General features: G+C 43.8%; 2 protein-coding genes across 3 annotated transcripts; one reads left to right on the forward strand and one right to left on the reverse strand.

Moving 5' to 3' along the window:
- On the forward strand, positions 1-10,659 carry LOC102714898 (protein NETWORKED 1D-like). Of its 2 annotated transcripts, none has more exons than XM_015835248.2 (6): positions 1-58; positions 681-771; positions 946-1,237; positions 2,326-6,638; positions 7,142-9,106; positions 9,312-10,659. In XM_015835248.2, exons 3-6 carry the CDS (start codon positions 1,132-1,134, stop codon positions 10,425-10,427), a joined length of 7,500 nt encoding a protein of 2,499 aa, XP_015690734.2. In that variant the 5' UTR covers positions 1-58; positions 681-771; positions 946-1,131; the 3' UTR covers positions 10,428-10,659. The 2 variants fall into 2 exon arrangements, with proteins under 2 accessions (XP_015690734.2, XP_015690735.2); XM_015835249.2 differs by lacking the exon at positions 1-58 and adding an exon at positions 329-428.
- Positions 10,660-10,867: 208 nt separating this feature from the next.
- LOC102715186 (sulfate transporter 3.1-like) lies at positions 10,868-16,115 on the reverse strand. The gene is made up of 10 exons (XM_040522038.1): positions 15,641-16,115; positions 15,167-15,546; positions 14,684-14,749; positions 13,131-13,244; positions 12,901-13,017; positions 12,675-12,801; positions 12,276-12,562; positions 11,906-12,182; positions 11,728-11,804; positions 10,868-11,623 (listed from the first exon to the last, which is right to left on the reverse strand). The coding sequence occupies exons 1-10, from the start codon at positions 15,981-15,983 to the stop codon at positions 11,456-11,458; spliced, it is 1,956 nt and encodes a 651-aa protein (XP_040377972.1). The 5' UTR covers positions 15,984-16,115; the 3' UTR covers positions 10,868-11,455.
- Between the last annotated feature and the right edge of the window lie 1,163 nt (positions 16,116-17,278).

Below are 17,278 nucleotides of genomic sequence, written 5' to 3' on the forward strand. Positions count from 1 at the left end.
TTGCCAGCCACTGGTCATTGCCACTGGCACACTGCCGCTTCTGGGAGCGTCGGCCATGGTATGCTACTGTGCTTCACCCCTCCACTCCCTCCACCCCAAGACTGGATCTTTTTCCTAACCTTCTTCTTCCCCTGACCACAGCCTTAGCTCTTCTCTTGATCTGTTCCCCGTTTCTTGGATTCAAAGATTCGTCTTTTTTTCCGGTGCATTCTGATGTTTGTTGGTTGGCCTCTGCCTTCTGGTTGGTGTTGCATTGGTTCAGTGGTTGGTGGGATGTAGACGAAGAACAGTGGGCGGTGAATAATGCGGTTTCTTCTAGCTCTGGTTGGGAGATCCTCACTTGAGCCTGTCAGTTTCGCTTGCAATGGAGGCATCTTCCTATGTTCTGCAGTAGCATTGCCCTTCTAGGTTCTTGGCGTGTGCAAAAGGTTCCTTCTTTCATCAGCGCTTCGAGTTTCTAATCCGTTCCGCCCTAAAACTCTCGATGCAACGTTTTTCTCTTTGTCTTTTAACAATTTTGTTCATTGGTACTCTTTTCCTAATATATTTTACTAAATAAAGTAAAGGGCACATCTATCATCTATGTTATTATCAGTTCCTACATTTTTCTTTTCTTGTTTGCATCTTGTAGTTTGTTTTGCCCATTCACTTTGTTGACCACTACTTTTGGCTTAATGCAGTGCCATGATTATTCTATCTTCGCATGCTATGGAACTATCTCATGACCTAGTCCATTCTTCTGTACTTCTTTAGGAATTTCATGAATGGGAGGTAATTATTTCTACTGCTGAATCATCTGAGCCCACATTTATGTGTCACGGTTCAGTAGACATATTTCCTGCCTTATCTAACTATGTTGCATACATGACATTCCCCTTTCTTTTTTCCATTAGTGATCCATATAAACCTTCCACAATGGAAGGGTAAATTTCGTGTGCTTTTCAGGCTCCTTGCACTTTGTTTTGCATGGAAGCATGGTATATTTCACAGTTGCTTGAATGCATACTTTGAAGAAGTGGAAGCATCTTTTGTTGTTGCACAAGATGCACCGCGCTGCTGCTCAATTCTGAGCACGGAAGACATTGCGACACATCGTGCCTCCGTTGCAGTTTATTTCCCTCATTTGTGCCAATGGCGTCTTTGGTCCGTCATGATTCGAATTCCACGCAGTACTCATGGTGGTGGGTTAGCCACATCAGTCCCAAAAATTCCAAATGGCTTCAGGAGAATCTTACAGGTATGCTATCTTTCTTGTGAATCCATTGGTCATATTATGCAGTATTGGTGAAAAGAATACATATAGATATAAGTTAAATGATCATGAATTTCTGTTTAGCCTCACATTAAACTTTACTTTTGAACACTCAAAGTTAACATGTGCTTGGAATCCATTCATGTGAATGTAGTACACATTCAGTTCTATGTTCTGCCAGCATGGATAGTTCATTACAACAGGGTTTGTGCTGGAAATATATCTTCTTAGTGGTGTGCTAAACTATTTGATGATTTCAGTAAATTCTAGGATAATATTTGATATAGATTAAAAATGCCTGAGTTACTCCTATCAAACGTTTACCTTATAAGGAAACAAACTGAAGTAAAGTTTGGATGTAATCATATTTGGCTGCTCCATTTTTTCATGTTCCTTAATCAACATGAACTAAATAGCATATTGTTATTCCCCTGATCATTCGTGGGGCTGTCTCCGTGCAAGAACTCATATATTTTACGAATTACGAGGGTTCTTGTGGATTCCAAAAGATATATCTGGCAGCTGGGAGTCAATCAATTGGAAATATGTATTTTAGTGCCTACAATTTTTAGTGAGAAGGGAGGTGATAAACAAAACAGATCCATGGAGTTAACAAATTTTATGCTTAATCTTCAAATAACTTTTACTTGTCACAGATTGAGCCAACAGTAACCGTTAGCTGTTAGTAATAGCACACATTGTTCTGGATTACAAATGAAAGCATACCACTTGTGTCATGGTTATCAAATACTCCTTGAAATTGAACAAATCTAGTCCTCTAGCAGTAATACATAAACCTATCTTTCATTTTCTGTAATTAATATTGCACTCAGGCTAATATGTTTCTATATTCCACTTCACAACAACGTAAAAAAAATTAGTATCAGGAATTAGAGTAATCACCAAAGTATGCATCGCCATCATGTGTCAATATTTGGATATATGCATATGGTGGGTGGGCTTTTATATGCTGGGAGTTGGCCGGGGTTCAGTATGGATTATTGAAACTGAACTAACTGAAATCTGGTAAACATTGAATGACACATAGCTAAATGAGTTTCTTCTGTTAACAGACATGGATGTGATGGTCAAAGCAATGATCAAACTTATCAATGAAGACGCTGATTCTTTTGCAAGAAGAGCAGAAATGTACTATAAGAAACGCCCTGAGCTTATGAATCTCGTAGAGGAGTTCTACAGAGCATACCGTGCTTTAGCAGAAAGGTATGATCAGGCCACTGGTGCACTGCGGCAGGCCCACCGGACAATCTCAGAGGCATTTCCAAATCAGATGCCATCAATGTCTGAGGACTCTCCATCCTCTGGCCTGGATGTGGAACCACGTACACCGGAAATGCCAATGCATGCCCGTGCACCATTTGATCTGGATGATCTGCTCAAGGATGCAGCTGGTGTATCGGCACACCCTTTTACGGTCAACAGGAATGGTACACAGCCTGATGACATGGGTTTTTCGTCTAGCCGCAAAGGTCTTAAGCAGTTCAGTGATTTGTTTGCAAGCAGTGACGGTAATCACCGAGTCAATTTTTCTGATGGAAAAGTAAGGAAAGGTCTCAATTTTGAAAGCCCAGATGCTAAAGGCAAGACAGATGAGAGTAATGATATCATGAATTTGCAACATGAAGTTTCCAAATTGTTAACAGAGAGCCAAAGTCTGAAACAACAAATCTCATCAGAGTCTCAGCGGGCGAACAAGGCTGAGAGTGAAATCCATAGCCTCAAGGACACCATTTCATGTTTGATGTCTGAGAAAGACACAACCTTTATGCAGTACAATGAATCTACCAGAAGATTGTCAGTTTTAGAATGCGAGCTCTCCAAGGCACAGATGGAACTCAAGAAACTCTCATCAGAGTCTCAGCGGGCGAACAAGGCTGAGAGTGAAATCCATATCCTTAAGGACACCATTTCAAGTTTGATGTCTGAGAAAGACACAACCTTTATGCAATACAATGAATCTACCAGAAGATTGTCAGATTTAGAACGCGAGCTCTCCAAGGCACAGATGGAACTCAAGAAACTCTCATCAGAGTCTCAGCGGGCGAACAAGGCTGAGAGTGAAATCCATATCCTTAAGGACACCATTTCAAGTTTGATGTCTGAGAAAGACACAACCTTTATGCAATACAATGAATCTACCAGAAGATTGTCAGATTTAGAACGCGAGCTCTCCAAGGCACAGATGGAACTCAAGAAACTCTCATCAGAGTCTCAGCGAGCAAACAAGGCTGAGAGTGAAATCCATAGCCTTAAGGACACCATTTCAAGTTTGATGTCTGAGAAAGACACAGCCTTTCTTCGATACAATGAATCTACCAGAAGATTGTCAGATTTAGAACGTGAACTCTCCAAGGCACAGATGGAACTCAAGAAACTCTCATCTGAATCTCAGCGGGCAAACAAGGCCGAGAGTGAAATCCATAGCCTTAAGGACACCATTTCGTGTTTAATTTCTGAGAAAGACACAACCCTTCTGCAATATAATGAATCCACCAGAAGACTGTCAGTTTTAGAGTGCGAGCTCTCTAAGGCACATATGGAGCTCAAGAAACTGTCAGATCATATGGCTATGGAAGTTGACAAGCTAAAATGTGCTGAATCACAGAACAGTGCAATGCAGTCTGAGCTTGAAACTCTTGATCAGAAGGTCAGGGTTCAGGAACAAGAACTTGAGCAAAGTAGAAAGGAGATAGAAAGCTTTCACTTAAATCTACAAGATAAAGTGGCCAAGCAGAAACAAGCTGAAGATGCTCTATGCTCCTTAGAGAAGCAGTACAGCCAATCGCAGAAAGAAGTAAATAGGTTGACTCTTGATATGGAGATGGCAAATGATAGATTGAATGACTTTAATCTGATGAAGCTCAATCTGGAGAATACAGTCTGTGAGCTGAAGAAGGAAGTCATGAGCCTAGAACTGAAGATACAAATACTGGTGCAAGAACTTGAACAGAAGAGAGAAGAGGCTGATGCCATGCATGCTCAGTTGCAAGATGAACGCTCCAATCACATGCAAAAGGAAGCAGCTCTTCGTGCATTGGAGAACTTAGTTTCCCAGTCTCAAGAAGAGGCTAAAAGGATGGCACAAGACCTTGAGCACTCAAACAAGAAGTTGAATGACCTGGAAAATAATAACCTGAAATTGCATGACCTGTCTCAAGGACTCAAGAAGACGGTTTTAGAGCTGAATTCTAAGAAAGATTCTGCACTTCTTCAACAGCAGAAGTCCTCGGAGAAGGTATCTTATTTGGAAGCACAAATTTTAGTAGTGCGGTCAGAAATGGAGAAGATTGTACAGAAAGCTCAGATACTAGATCAGGAACTTGAATACAAGAACAAAGAGGTCACTGAACTCCAAAGTAGTTTGCAGGAGCAAGTCCAGAAGTGTATTCTTGCTGAAACATCTCTCCTCAGATTGGAGGACCTTCATACGAAGTCACAGGAAGAAGCTAAGAAACTAGCACATAATCTTGAAAGTTTAAGCAAGCAGCTTACTGAGGTTGAAAATGATAAGCTGGATCTGCAGAACATTTCGCGAGAACTTGAGAATACTATCTCAGAGATGAATTCTGAGAATAATTTGCTGCTACTTCAACAGCAGCAGTCCTTGGAGAGAGTGTCTTACTTAGAGGCTCAACTTTTAGATGTGCTGTCAGACCTGGAGAAAAACAAGCAGAAAGTCCAATCGCTGGAAGAAAACCTCACACATAAGAGTGAGGAGTTGAGTGGCCTTCAAAATAATTTAGAAGATGAAGGCCATAAACGAATGCATGCTGAATCAGCCCTTAGAATGGTGGAAAATATGCATGCCAAATCCCAGGAAGAAGTGGCTAAGCTAGTTATTGATCTTGGTAAGTTAGAAAACGAGTTAAGTGAATTGTGGGGCAGAAATTCAAGCATGGAAGAACTATCATGTGAGCTTCAGAACACCATCTCCCTTCTGAATTCTGAGAAAGATGCAGCACTTCTTCAACAGCAGCTGTCCTCTGAAAGAGCATGTGATCTGATGTCACAACTCTCAAAGATGCAGTTGGAGCTGGAGAAGGCTGAGCAGAAGATGCAGATGACGGAGCAAGAACTTGCAGATAAGAGTGGAATGGTGGATTCTCTGCAGTTGAGTTTGCAAGATGAGGGCGAGAAACGTGTGCAAGCTGAGACAGCTCTCATTTCATCAGGGAACTTGTACTCTCAATCACAGGAACATGTGAATAGGTTAACCCTGGAGATTGACATGTTGAATGTAAAATTGAATGAGATGGAGAACACGTCTTCTGAGTATAAGAACACCATCTTGCTTCTGAATTCCGAGAAAGACATGAGTCTTATTCAGTGCAAGCAGTCCTTGCTAAAAATATCTGAGCTGGAGTCTAAACTCTCAGGGATGCAGGCTGAACTAGATAATGCTGAACAGAAAGTGCAAATGCTGGATAAAGAACTCAACCAGAAGAGAGAAGTGATAGACAGTATGCAGACTAGCCTGCAAGATGAAGCCCAGAAGCGTATTAAGGGTGAAGCAGCTCTTCTCACGATGACTAATCTGCATTCTCAGTCTCAGGAAGAAGTTAGAAGGTTGATTTTGGAGATTGAGACACTACATGGCAAATTGAATGAGATAGAGAACAGTAATGGGGACCTCATGAACATGGTATGCAAGCATTCTGAGGAGATACATATGCTTAGTGAGCAAAATATTTCTTCTGAGTTAACTATTAGAGGTCTTCATGATCAACTGGAGATGTTTAAGGAAATGAACATAGGTCTTCAGAATGAAGTGGGGATCCACATTGGCGAGATGGAAATCCTTCAACAAGACTTGTCCCGTCAGAAAGAAGATAAGGTTATTCTGGAGAAGCAAATCTGTTCTTTGGAACATGAGATGAAGGCAGTAAGCATAAGGTTCGCAACCCAACAGCATTTAGTTGAGGAATTGCAGAATAAGAATATCGAATTGAAGGAGGTATGCAACACACATGATGTAAAAAAGACACTCCTCTTAGAGAAACTTCGCAGCATGGAGGAGCTATCAGAAGAGCATTCAATCTTGAAGAAATCATTTTCAAATTTAATTGTTGAAATGGAAGACCTGAAGGAAAGTGTAAAAGAACTAGAAGCTTCCAAAAGCTCTCTGGAATATGATGTTTCGTTGCATGCTGCCGAGAAGGATGCTCTAGTGTTAGAACTAGATGCCCTAGGTAAAACATACTCTGATAGTTTGGATGAAAAATCCATTCTGGAAGCCTCATTGTCTAATGTGAATTCTGAGCTTAAAGAATTGATATTAAAGTACAAAGATTCAGAAGAGTCCTCCTGGTCTTATCTTGCTGCTAACACTGCTCTTGTTGCTGAAAAGCACAAACTACTCTCCCAGGTATGGCCTAGCTACTCATTACCTATCAAATTACACCTTTTTACAAACTCCCTCACCTTTTAGCGGTATTATCTAGCATGAACCATTTAATATTTGACTTTGGGTACATATTAACGAGTGCTAGTTTTAAGGTTAGGGCACATTTCTTAATAGCCTGATAGTTGCTAACTTTTGTAATTAGGGTCAACCAATTAAGGGTCAGATTTTTTTTGTGCGTGCATGTGGGCAAGAACATCTAGCATATTCTTTTCTTCTTATGTGACGTTTATCTACTGGTTGTTACCTGTTAGGGCTCATCAAATCATGGGTGTTTTTGTATCTTTGTGAGAATTTCTAGGCTGTGCCAGGTGTTCTTCTTTTGTGAGCATGTTAGACAGTATCCTTTCCTTAGATTTTTGAACCATGGGCCAATCATCTATTATCATATATTAGATTGTTTTCTTTATTCATGAGTTGATTGATCGGAGTCATACCTATCTGACTTCCATCTTCTTGGCTGTCAGCTGGAAAGCACCACACTGTCTTTGAAATTCCTGGAGGATAAGCATTCTGATCTGGGAGACAGTCATGCATCTTTGTTATCAGAGAGGGATCTTTTATGCAACCAAGTAAAGAATATGCAAGATCAGTTGGAAATTAAAAATGAACAACATGAAGCTCTGCTCAAGTTGCACCAAATGCAGGTAAATGATTACGAAGAGATGGCTTCTTCTCTGCAAGAGAAAATTTGTCATATGGATCAGAGACTTGAACATGAGCAGCATAAATGTGCAGATGCTTCAATCAGCACATTGATCTTGAAGCATAGTTTGGCTGATGCAAGAGATAAAAATCTTGCTCTCTTCAATGAATGCCAGAAGTTCATAAAGGCCACTAATTCTGCCGAGGCACTAATTGCACGGCTTAATGAGGAAGCCAGACAAGAAGAAGAGGACAAGAAAGCATTGCTGCAGCGCTATGAAAAATTAAGGGATGGGATCTCAGAGCAAATTAACATTCTCAATATCTGTAAGGATTTAGGACCTCCTGATGTGGTTCACGATGAAATTATGCTGCAGACTATGTCTCGTGAAACTTTCAACCATGTAAAACATATAGAGGAAACTGAAGAGAGAAATGTCTTTATGGATGCTGAGCTATCTGTTCTTGGAACAATTCTGGCACAAACAGTGATTGGTTTCAAAGCTCTGCACCTGCAGAACTGTGAACTTGTGGAAGAAATTGAGACAGGAGCAGCAGAATTGCTTTTTCTGCAAAAGAAAAATCACAAGCTTATTGAATTGAATGAGCAGTTGAAGCAAAAATTGCAGCAAGGTGACAATAGAGAGGAGATGTTGAAGATTGAAATACTGGGTTTATGCAAGGAGCTATCAGGCTTGAGAGAGTCCTACCAGACTTCTCAAAATGAAATTTGCAACCTAACTGAGAAATATGAGTCCTTGCTGCAGGAGTACAAATTTTTAGTTGAGAAGTACAATGCTTTGGATGATGAGAATGCTGCTGTTCTCGCAGAATGCATAAAGCTCGACCTCCTGTCTTCATTCTTTCGTGATCGGACTGATGAGGCTGCATCTGTTTTGGTTTCTCTTAACAATGATATGACTATATTGGGTTCACGTAGGAATGAACTTGATCGTGAGGTTACCATGCTCAACAGAAGATATAAGGTTCTTGAAATGAACTTTAAGCACCTCAAGTGCACTCTGGAGAACTTGTTGGAGGCTCTAGGAAGTCGCTTAGTTCTTTCAGAGTTTGATTCTAGCACAACCAAAATCATCTGCCAGGAATTAGCCATTGAAGGTAAGAGTGCCATGACACAGTTGATGCAGAAGGATGATAAACTACGCAAAATAGATGAGAAAGTTCAATTCTTACAAGAGACAAACCAGGAATTGTGCAGAGTTCTGAGGGATCTTGAGGCTGCTGTGGGAGATGCGGAAGGAGTAAAAGGAGACCTTGAGAGGAAAATCACAACACTAACTGAACAATGTGCTGTCCAGGACAATGAGATTCGTCTTCTTTGTGAAGCAAACACCACATTACAGGTAGATGTCGGCATTCATAAACAGAAGGAAGAGAGTTTGACATCTACACTTCAGACAATGAGAAAAGAGGCTGAACTGCATGAAAGGGAAATTAACTTGCTGGTGTGCGATACAATAACTTGTTCAGTGAATGCCATGATCTATGAGGAGCAAGTACTTGAGGTGCTGATGGAGCGTGAGGCCCTTGAGACAAGATTTTGTACTAAAAGGGACATGCTAATGAAGGAAATCTCCTCAAGAGATGCTTATGTTGATGACTTGCAAAAAAGGGTCGCCAGCATGACAGACGAAAACACAGGACTCAAGGCGGAATTGACCACGTATCTGCGACTTTTAGCATCTTTATCTGATCAGATAAGGGTGCTGGAAGAGCTGGAAGATGGCACACTTTTACTGTCAGAACTTAATAAAGAAGGCAAATTGGTAAGTTGTCTTAGGCAACTATTTCCATTCTTTATGTAAATACAATCTGCCATTCTTAAATATACTGTAAGTTCATAGCATAAAACAATTTTTTTTCGCAATTAGCTTGCTATCATGGCAATAGCTAGTTAGTTCTTCTACGGTTGCAATACACAATTGACTGATGCATCCGTCGTTATACTGACTTAACCTTTTGCTTCTTCAGGAATTTGTGCAAAAGGACAGACATGGTCTAGAATCCCAAGACGATTCATCAGGAGCTTTGAAGTTGCACAGCTTAATTGCAAGAGTTGAAGCACTCCAAGTTGTAATACTGGATGCCAAAGGCCGCCGAGATAAGGAGTTTACTGAATCTGCTTCTCAACTGGAAGCAGCAAATATAGAAATTCAAGAGCTTAAAACAAGAAAAGGCTTGAACACTAAGGAACAATACACCGAGGATGATAGGCAAAAATATGATGCTGATGACTCCAAAGGTAAACATGTACAGATCATGAAAGACATTGAACTTGATCAGGTATCTACTTGTTCACTATATGGAGCTGGTGCGACTATCTACCCTCTTGGTGGCGATGCAAATGTGGAGCTTAATGATGAGATGCTTCAACTGTGGGAGGCTGCTGAGAGGGATTGCAGGAACCAAACAGCTAAATCTTCATCATCGGAGCATGACATACAAGCAGTGGAGGAGGTGAAGAGTGAGTACCCTTCGTTTGAACTCGCAAGGGGAAGAGATCTAGGAATTGACAGGCTTGAGATATCAGCAGCATCGCTGGAACCTCAGCAATTATGGAGCAAAAATGTTCTTGAGAAGCTATCTTCTGATGCTCAGAGGCTGTCCATCGTCCAAGCAAGCATTGAGGAAATAAAGCAGAAAATAGTGGGTGCTTCCAAGGGAAAATCTACCATAAGTACTGAATACAATAGCATCAGAGCTCAGCTGCAGGAGCTTGATGGTTTTGTCCTGGAGCAGATAGATTTCAACAGTAACTTGACAAAGAAGGCTGAGAATTACCCTGCATTTGAGGTGAGTGCTGAACTAGAAGGCTATTCTAGCAGAAGAAAAATCTCAGAGCAAGTGCAGAAAGGATCGGAAAAGGTTGCGAAGTTGGAATTGGAACTTCAGAAGATGCAATATGTCTTGTTGAAGCTTGAAGAGGAGCATGAGTACAAAAGGGCTAAAGTCCCTGAGAAACGTTCGCGTGTTCTTTTGAGGGATTATATGTCTGGAAGGAAGGAGAAAAGTGATGCCGGGCAGAAGAAAAAGAAGAGGATACCCTTCTGTGGGTGTGTGCGTATTAAATCAAGAACTGAGCCTTAACCATTTTGTTCTATAGGTAGCAGGAGGATAAACTCTAAATCTCAGCCCAATAGGCTGACATATTACTACTGCTTTGGACAGAACGTGATGTTCTTAGGATCTCTTCTGAAATGTGTTTACATTATGATATTAACAAGAAGCTAGTACACTCGAATTTCGCCTTATTTCCTGAAATGAGGCAGCAATGTCTAGTTTAATATGTTAATGTTAGTAGTTGTTATTAATTGATGCATTGTGCATATGTGTTTCCTCTTGTATTGCCTCCATGCGACTGCTATGAAGTTACCAAGATTTTGTTTCTGTATGCTTGTCATGAAGCTGCCATTATGTATATAATGCATTAATACTTCCTTTGGTAACACAGTTTTCGCTATCTTATGACTGAACTCATCAATTTAATCTTTTATTTCTGTACTCAGTAATGAATATCTGTGGTTGACTCTCTGATTATTCCAGATAAGAAGTGTAATTGATGATAGGAATAGTTCAGATGCAAATGACATTATCCCCTTCTACTAGATCAAAGCAGGGATTTTAGTTTTCTTGCTTTGTTTGGATGTAATGAGTGATCAAGTGCCCCTTGTTTATTTTTCTTGGACTGAACACAGACTTTGGTAAGTACTAATCTCAATTCCTTCAATAGCATGTTTGTTTTGCCTTCAGAAAATCGATTCTAGTATCTGAACTCTGAAAGCCAGTGAGCTGACACCTGATGAATTTTCCTTTCTACCATGCAGGTGCTCTTCTCTTCAGGCAATCAACAGTCATACAAGAATTCAAGACGGAATTTTGAGAAAGGAATCCTGAGCTAAATACTCCCTCTGTCCCAAAACAACTATACAGTCTATGAGGCTCATCTTTCTCGCCTTACAAAAAAAAAAAAGGTGATTTTTTTCGTGAATTTCCTTGACAACGTACTACAATACTTGACAAGTCGCGAGATGCATATATTTATCTCGGCTTTTGCCTGTTGACATCCTCAGGTCGAGCAAGCTCAACCAAATTCTACTACTGTCAGGTTTCTCCAATCAGACCATGTTGTCATGGGCTCCTGGCTTGTGCGAGTGCATCACGTAGCCGCACTCCGCCACGGCCTCGCCCACCGTGGGGAAGATCCATTCATGGCCGATCGCCTCCATCACCTTGCTGCTGTCCAGCTTCTTCATGATCTCGCTCCCCGGGTTCGCCAACGCGATCTGAAAAGCAATGGCGGGTAACTGAATCAGCCCAAGTTCTTGACGCAGACAGAGCTGGAACTGAAGCATGGATAGATGATTTTGCAGCAAATATGGCAAATTACCTGAAGGCCTCTTCTGTCCAGGGTCTTCCTGAGCTCATCCAGCATGCTCGTGCCACTGGTGTCGATGCTCCCGACAGCTGCGTGCAGACAGATTGGTTGATCAGATCAGGCCTCATGCTACCAAAGTTTCAGTTTTTTTTCAGATGAATTTGGGTCAAGCGAAGCAGCAAGAACGTACCACCCATGTCGAGGACGACGTACTGGACGCCCATGTCGCCCTTCTCCTTGCGCTGGTCCTCCTCGTCGTCGATCCACCGCGCGATCCTCTCGCGCAGGTAGCTGGCGTTGGTGAAGTAGATGGGCGAGTCGACGCGCAGCACGAGCACGCCGGGCACCCTCTGCGCCGTCGTGTACTGGTCCATCCGCCGGTAGATCATCGAGTTGGGGATGTTGCCGAGCACCGTCGTCCTCGGCCGCGCCACGAACAGCAGCACCCGCAGGATGGATATCCCGACCTGTGTAACCCATCGACGGCGAGCTCCGGTCAGCCATGGCCGCGGCGGCCGTCGAGAGCTAGCAGAGAGAGAAAGAGAGAGAGCGCCACGTACCGCGACGACGAGCCCGATCTCGACGCTGCCGAAGACGACGCCGAGGTAGGCGCCGAGGCAGACGCAGAAGTCGACCTTGTCGACCTGCCAGAGGTGGATGGCGGCCGGGTAGTCGATCAGGCCGAGCATCGCCGACATGATGATCGCCGACAGCACTACCAGCGGCGTGTAGTGGAACAGCGGCGTCAGGAACAGCAGCGTGATCATCACCGCCACCGACATCACCACGTTCGACATCGCCGTCTTGCAGCCGGCGTTGAAGTTCACGGCCGACCTCGAGAACGGCCCTGGGTAGCATCAGCAACACACCCACACACACACTCTGAATCAGAAAACCGAAGGCCTCGAGTTCGAATTCTGGCTAATGCGATCCATTGCGGACCGAGACATGAACCATACCGGTGGTGAGGTAGCAAGAAGTGAGCGATCCCACAATGTTCATCGTCCCAATCGCGATCATCTCCTTGTTGCCGTCGATGTGGTAGTTCTTGAACATTGCAAAGCTCCTTCCTACTGCAATCCCTTCCTGCATTCGCAGCAACAGACAGCATCAGCACAGAATGGTCCGAAACTTCTGCGACAAATTGACACAAAGCAGTAAACCCGATGAACGAATCATGCTTACAGCGAGGGCAATGACGCCGGTGATGATCCCGGTCTTGAGAGCCAGCATCATGTACGGCGACGAGAAGTTCAGACTTGTGGCAGACGGTGGGTTCAGGCCCTTCTTCAGGTAACCGATCTAGATCACGTCGAAAGAAAGAAGAAAGAACTCCTGTAAATTAGTGCTCCATGTTTATGTTTGCTGTCTCAGTTAATTGAAGGTCATTTTTGATCAGTTTTTGTGCTAATTACCACTTGGATGCCATGGTTTTCAGCATGTGTGAGGTACACCAGGACGCTCCCGATGATGACGGACGTCAGTGGCGCAGCTGCAGATACCCAGAAAAACCTTGGCTTCTTCTTGCTCTGCAAAAATGAAGATTGAATTAGCTTCAAAATACAGACGTAAATTTGGAATATTATATATCAACTAAATCACACGAGGATTGTGTTCATTCTTGCACATGTCAAACTAGTTACTCAAATTAGTGATGATGGCACCAGGAACTAAGACAGTAAATCTAGGATAATTAGCTGATATGCATAGGTCCTGAACAACTTCTGGTTGGACCATGAGGGCCCTGATTTCTCCAAAGTTGCTCACGGATTTACTATAGAGAAAAGTTGATATCATGATAACACCAGTTAGTGGACCATGGTCATCTGCAATTATTGGACTGTTTCTGAAGTTCGCAGCCCATGACACTGAATTCTCTATCACTTCTCATCAGTATATGCAAAGTCAAATATACTGACAAAGAAGAAAAACAGCATGATACAACTACACCTATCTGATGCAAAATTAAGGAACTTGCACGCCTAAAACTCGCTCTCCATCATTGCATCTCAAGCAAGACAAGTTCTTATCTTTTTTCATTTCCAGACGCAAAGGCAAGTCACAGATATAGTATCAAGCTAGAGAGTGAGAGAAGTTGCATGCATGCTACGAATATTCAGGCCAAGGAGAAGATGACAATTAGAAACCATACAGGGGACAGGCAGATTAGGTCATCAGATATGCTCATATGCAAGCTATCCAAAGGTGACCAATGGATCGATTCCCTTTGTCCAAATCAGTGGCCTCACGAGCTTGTGTCCTCATACACACACATGTGACTCCAAAACATTACATGACAAAATTCTCCTATTTCTAGACCTGTGAGTTGTGACTTTGGCAGTAGTTACAGCTTACAAGTAAGTATAACCACTAGGTAAGAAAGATTACCTTGGTTTTTACTTCAACTAAAAGATACTTACTAGTTACTACTCTGCTTTTCAATTGTATTTAATTTGCAATGTTTTGTTTGTAAGAAATGCCCGAGCTGTAACCAAGGTGAACCAACTCAGAAACTTTTGACAACCACAAATGCAAAAAATGGGATCTTATCGCCATTAATTATCCTGATTATGGTGTTTACTAAGCCTGGAGTAGCTAGCTTTTAGTTGTCGCAATCGTGGTATGAGTGTGGTGTGATTTTGCGTCGTGAATGGTCTCTCGATGGATTCTCTCGTCGTCGTCATACACACTAGTGCTTTTAGCATGATTGGACCAGCCATTTAGCTGCCATTCTTATGGCTCATAGTACTAGCCTTTTTTTTTTGCTACCAAGTATAACAGATGCTAATAATATGCTATAATATATTCTGGAGTAAAAGTGCATGCATGCCATGCGTATCTAGACCTTAAATTTCTTTTCCAAAAAAATATTTTTTACGCATGTATGTCTAATTTAGATTCAGTTAATGACAACAAAAGTAAACAAAAGAGATCGAGCAGTAATTTATTATCAGCGGAGTGCACTTACGAAGAAGCGGGTGATGAGGAGGAAGAAGAGGAAGCCGCAGCCGAGCACGACGCTCTCCCATCGCCACTGCAATACACAAATCAACCACGGTAATTAGCACAAACTCGAGACCAAATCAGGATCGATCCTGCAAAAAAAAAAAAAAGCTCAAAGCGATCGTGTAGCAGCTGCCTAGCTAGCTTCTTCAGCCTGTGCAGTGCAGTGCAGTGCATGAGAGATCGAGATAGATGCGACGGTGTCGCGACGACCTAGCTTGCGAGCTAGCTAGCGGCCATGGCCTGCAGGTGCAGGGTCATGTCCCTGTCGCAGTTACACTCGTCGCTGACGTCGTCGTCTTCTACCTCTGTTCGTTGCAGACACGCGGGCACCAACCAACCAAAGCTGCCGGTGTCCGCACGACGCTTGCAGCTAGCTATTTACCCGACTATGGCGGTCTCCAGGGGCTACCGGTAGCTACCCTAGTGTACTGCAGCAAGAACGTACCAGGTGGGTCTGGGAGAAGACGGAGCGCATGACGGAGACGAGGTCGGTGGCGGTGGTGAAGTGGTCGAGGCCGAACATGCCCTTGAGCTGCTGCAGGCAGACCACCGTGGCGGCGCCGCCCATGAAGCCGACGATGGTGGCGTGCGAGAGGAAGTCGACGATGAAGCCGAGCCTGAGGACGCCGAGCAGGGCCTGGAAGACGCCGGCGAAGAAGGTGGCGGTGAGGGCGAGGTGCAGGTACAGCGCCGGGTCGTCCGCCGGCGACACCTCCGCGCTCAGCATCGACCCGATCAGCAGCGACGCCACCGCCACCGTCCCCACCGCCAGGTCCCTCGAGCTCCCCATCATCGCGTACACCAGCGGCGGCACGAAGCTCGAATCTACGTACACCATACGTTCATAAACACACGTACAAATAACATTTACTAATTCATACGTATCATATAATTAAGGAGCTAGATGTGATGTACGTACAGAGGCCGAGGACGGGAGGGAGGTAGGCGAGCTTGGCGTAGCTGATGCCCTGGGGGATGGCGAGGCTGGCAATGGTGATGCCGGCGATGAGGTCGGACTTGAGCGTGCCCAGCGTGTACGACGGCGCCCACTCCATCAGCGGGAACACGTAGCGGAGCACCGCCAGCGCCCGCCGCCCGCACCCGCGCTCCCTCCTCACCACCCTGAACGGGTCGTCCGGCAGGAACGTCTCCTTCATGTTCCCCCCCAGCGTCTCCAGGAACGGCTTCGCCGGCGGCATCGGCACCCTCGCCCCCGCCGCCGCCTTCCCTCCCCCGCCGCCGTTCGCCGCGCTTCCCCCCATGTCGATCTCCCTCTCCCTCACTCTCGAGATCACCACTGCCACGCCCGTGCTCCGCCGCTAGCTGGACCGCGAGCGAGCTTGGATAGTCGGATGGATCGCTAATGGCGAGCTCCGCTGCCGCTGCGGCTGTGTGGTGTGTGTGTTTGAGAGGGCAGCGTGTCGCCGGCGAGGTATATATAGAGGCAGCCGCGCCCGCGCGCGGGAGGAGGAGGAGCTCGAGTGACTACTGGGGCCCACCCGTCAGAGAGACGCACGGGGTCCGGCATGCACGTGCGGCACGCGGGAAAGAGAAAAAAAAAAGAAGTAAGTGGGCGGCACGAGTCCGTCCGGGGGGACACGTCACCGGTCGCTGTTGGTGCAGGTTGGCGCGGGTGTCCGACCGACCGAGCCGAGCCGAGCCCGACCCGACCCGGCCGGTCGACTATATATCCGGTTCGGTTCCCGTCGCGTCTCGAGAAAATCTACCGGTTCTTGGCTGCCCGGTCCGTCGATTAATCGGGTAAATAAACGGGTTTGATTCTCATCTGGGAGAATTTGGCGCATGTGAAACATAGTTTTCAGGTGATTTCTTTTGTTGTTATTTTTGTTAGGTATTCAGACGAGTGTTCGTGTTTCGCCGCTATGTATGTATCGCGTTGGAGATATTACTCTCGCTAGTGTCTGGCTGAGACGCGTTCATGTTACTGTCAAGCTGCAGCAGCAGATGATGATGATGAGATGATGGTGATGAGATGAAATGAGATGAGATATGCTAACTGCATCCGTGGATTAATCTGTACCTTCTTTTTGTTGATATGTTCTTAATTTCGTTGATTTAATTTGCTGGCTATCCATCCTTTCACAGATGCAAGCCGGGGTTAACTCGTCGATCTCTCGCGTCCTAACTCATTACTTACTTCGTATGTTTACTGTAGTCCTTGATTTTTTGTCACACATTTGATCATTCGTCTTATTCAATAAATATTTATATAATTATGTAAAAATTTAATTTATAATTGAAATATATTTAATTATAATTTTAAAAACAATAAAATTAAATGGTAATTACATGATTTTTTAAATAAGATAAATAATTAAATGTGTTATGATATACTCCGTCCTGAAACAGTTCAATTCGCTGCATTATTGTCATGTACTGCCTCCGTCCTGAAAAAAGATTATTTTTCAGTTTTTGGATACAATGTTTTGACTCTTCGTCTTATTTGAATTTTTTACGATTAATATTTTTATTCTTACTAGATGATAAAACATGAATAATACTTTATACGCGACTATTTTTTTAAGTTTTTATATAA

The sequence above is a fragment of the Oryza brachyantha genome, chromosome 3 (genome assembly GCF_000231095.2).
Source record: "Oryza brachyantha chromosome 3, ObraRS2, whole genome shotgun sequence".
Lineage (NCBI taxonomy): Eukaryota > Viridiplantae > Streptophyta > Magnoliopsida > Poales > Poaceae > Oryza > Oryza brachyantha.

Excerpts from the sequence above, each read along its gene's own strand:
- LOC102715186 (XM_040522038.1), bottom strand. The coding sequence starts at position 15,983 with ATGGGGGGAAGCGCGGCGAACGGCGGCGGGGGAGGGAAGGCGGCGGCG. Across the intron at positions 14,750-15,166 it reads TCTTCTCCCAGACCCACCTG|TGGCGATGGGAGAGCGTCGT; the intron begins GTACGTTCTTGC and ends TGTGTATTGCAG. Across the intron at positions 12,563-12,674 it reads TTCTTGCTACCTCACCACCG|GGCCGTTCTCGAGGTCGGCC; the intron begins GTATGGTTCATG and ends GATGCTACCCAG.
- LOC102714898 (XM_015835248.2), top strand. The coding sequence starts at position 1,132 with ATGGCGTCTTTGGTCCGTCATGATTCGAATTCCACGCAGTACTCATGG. Across the intron at positions 1,238-2,325 it reads GCTTCAGGAGAATCTTACAG|ACATGGATGTGATGGTCAAA; the intron begins GTATGCTATCTT and ends TTCTGTTAACAG. Across the intron at positions 9,107-9,311 it reads TTAATAAAGAAGGCAAATTG|GAATTTGTGCAAAAGGACAG; the intron begins GTAAGTTGTCTT and ends TTGCTTCTTCAG.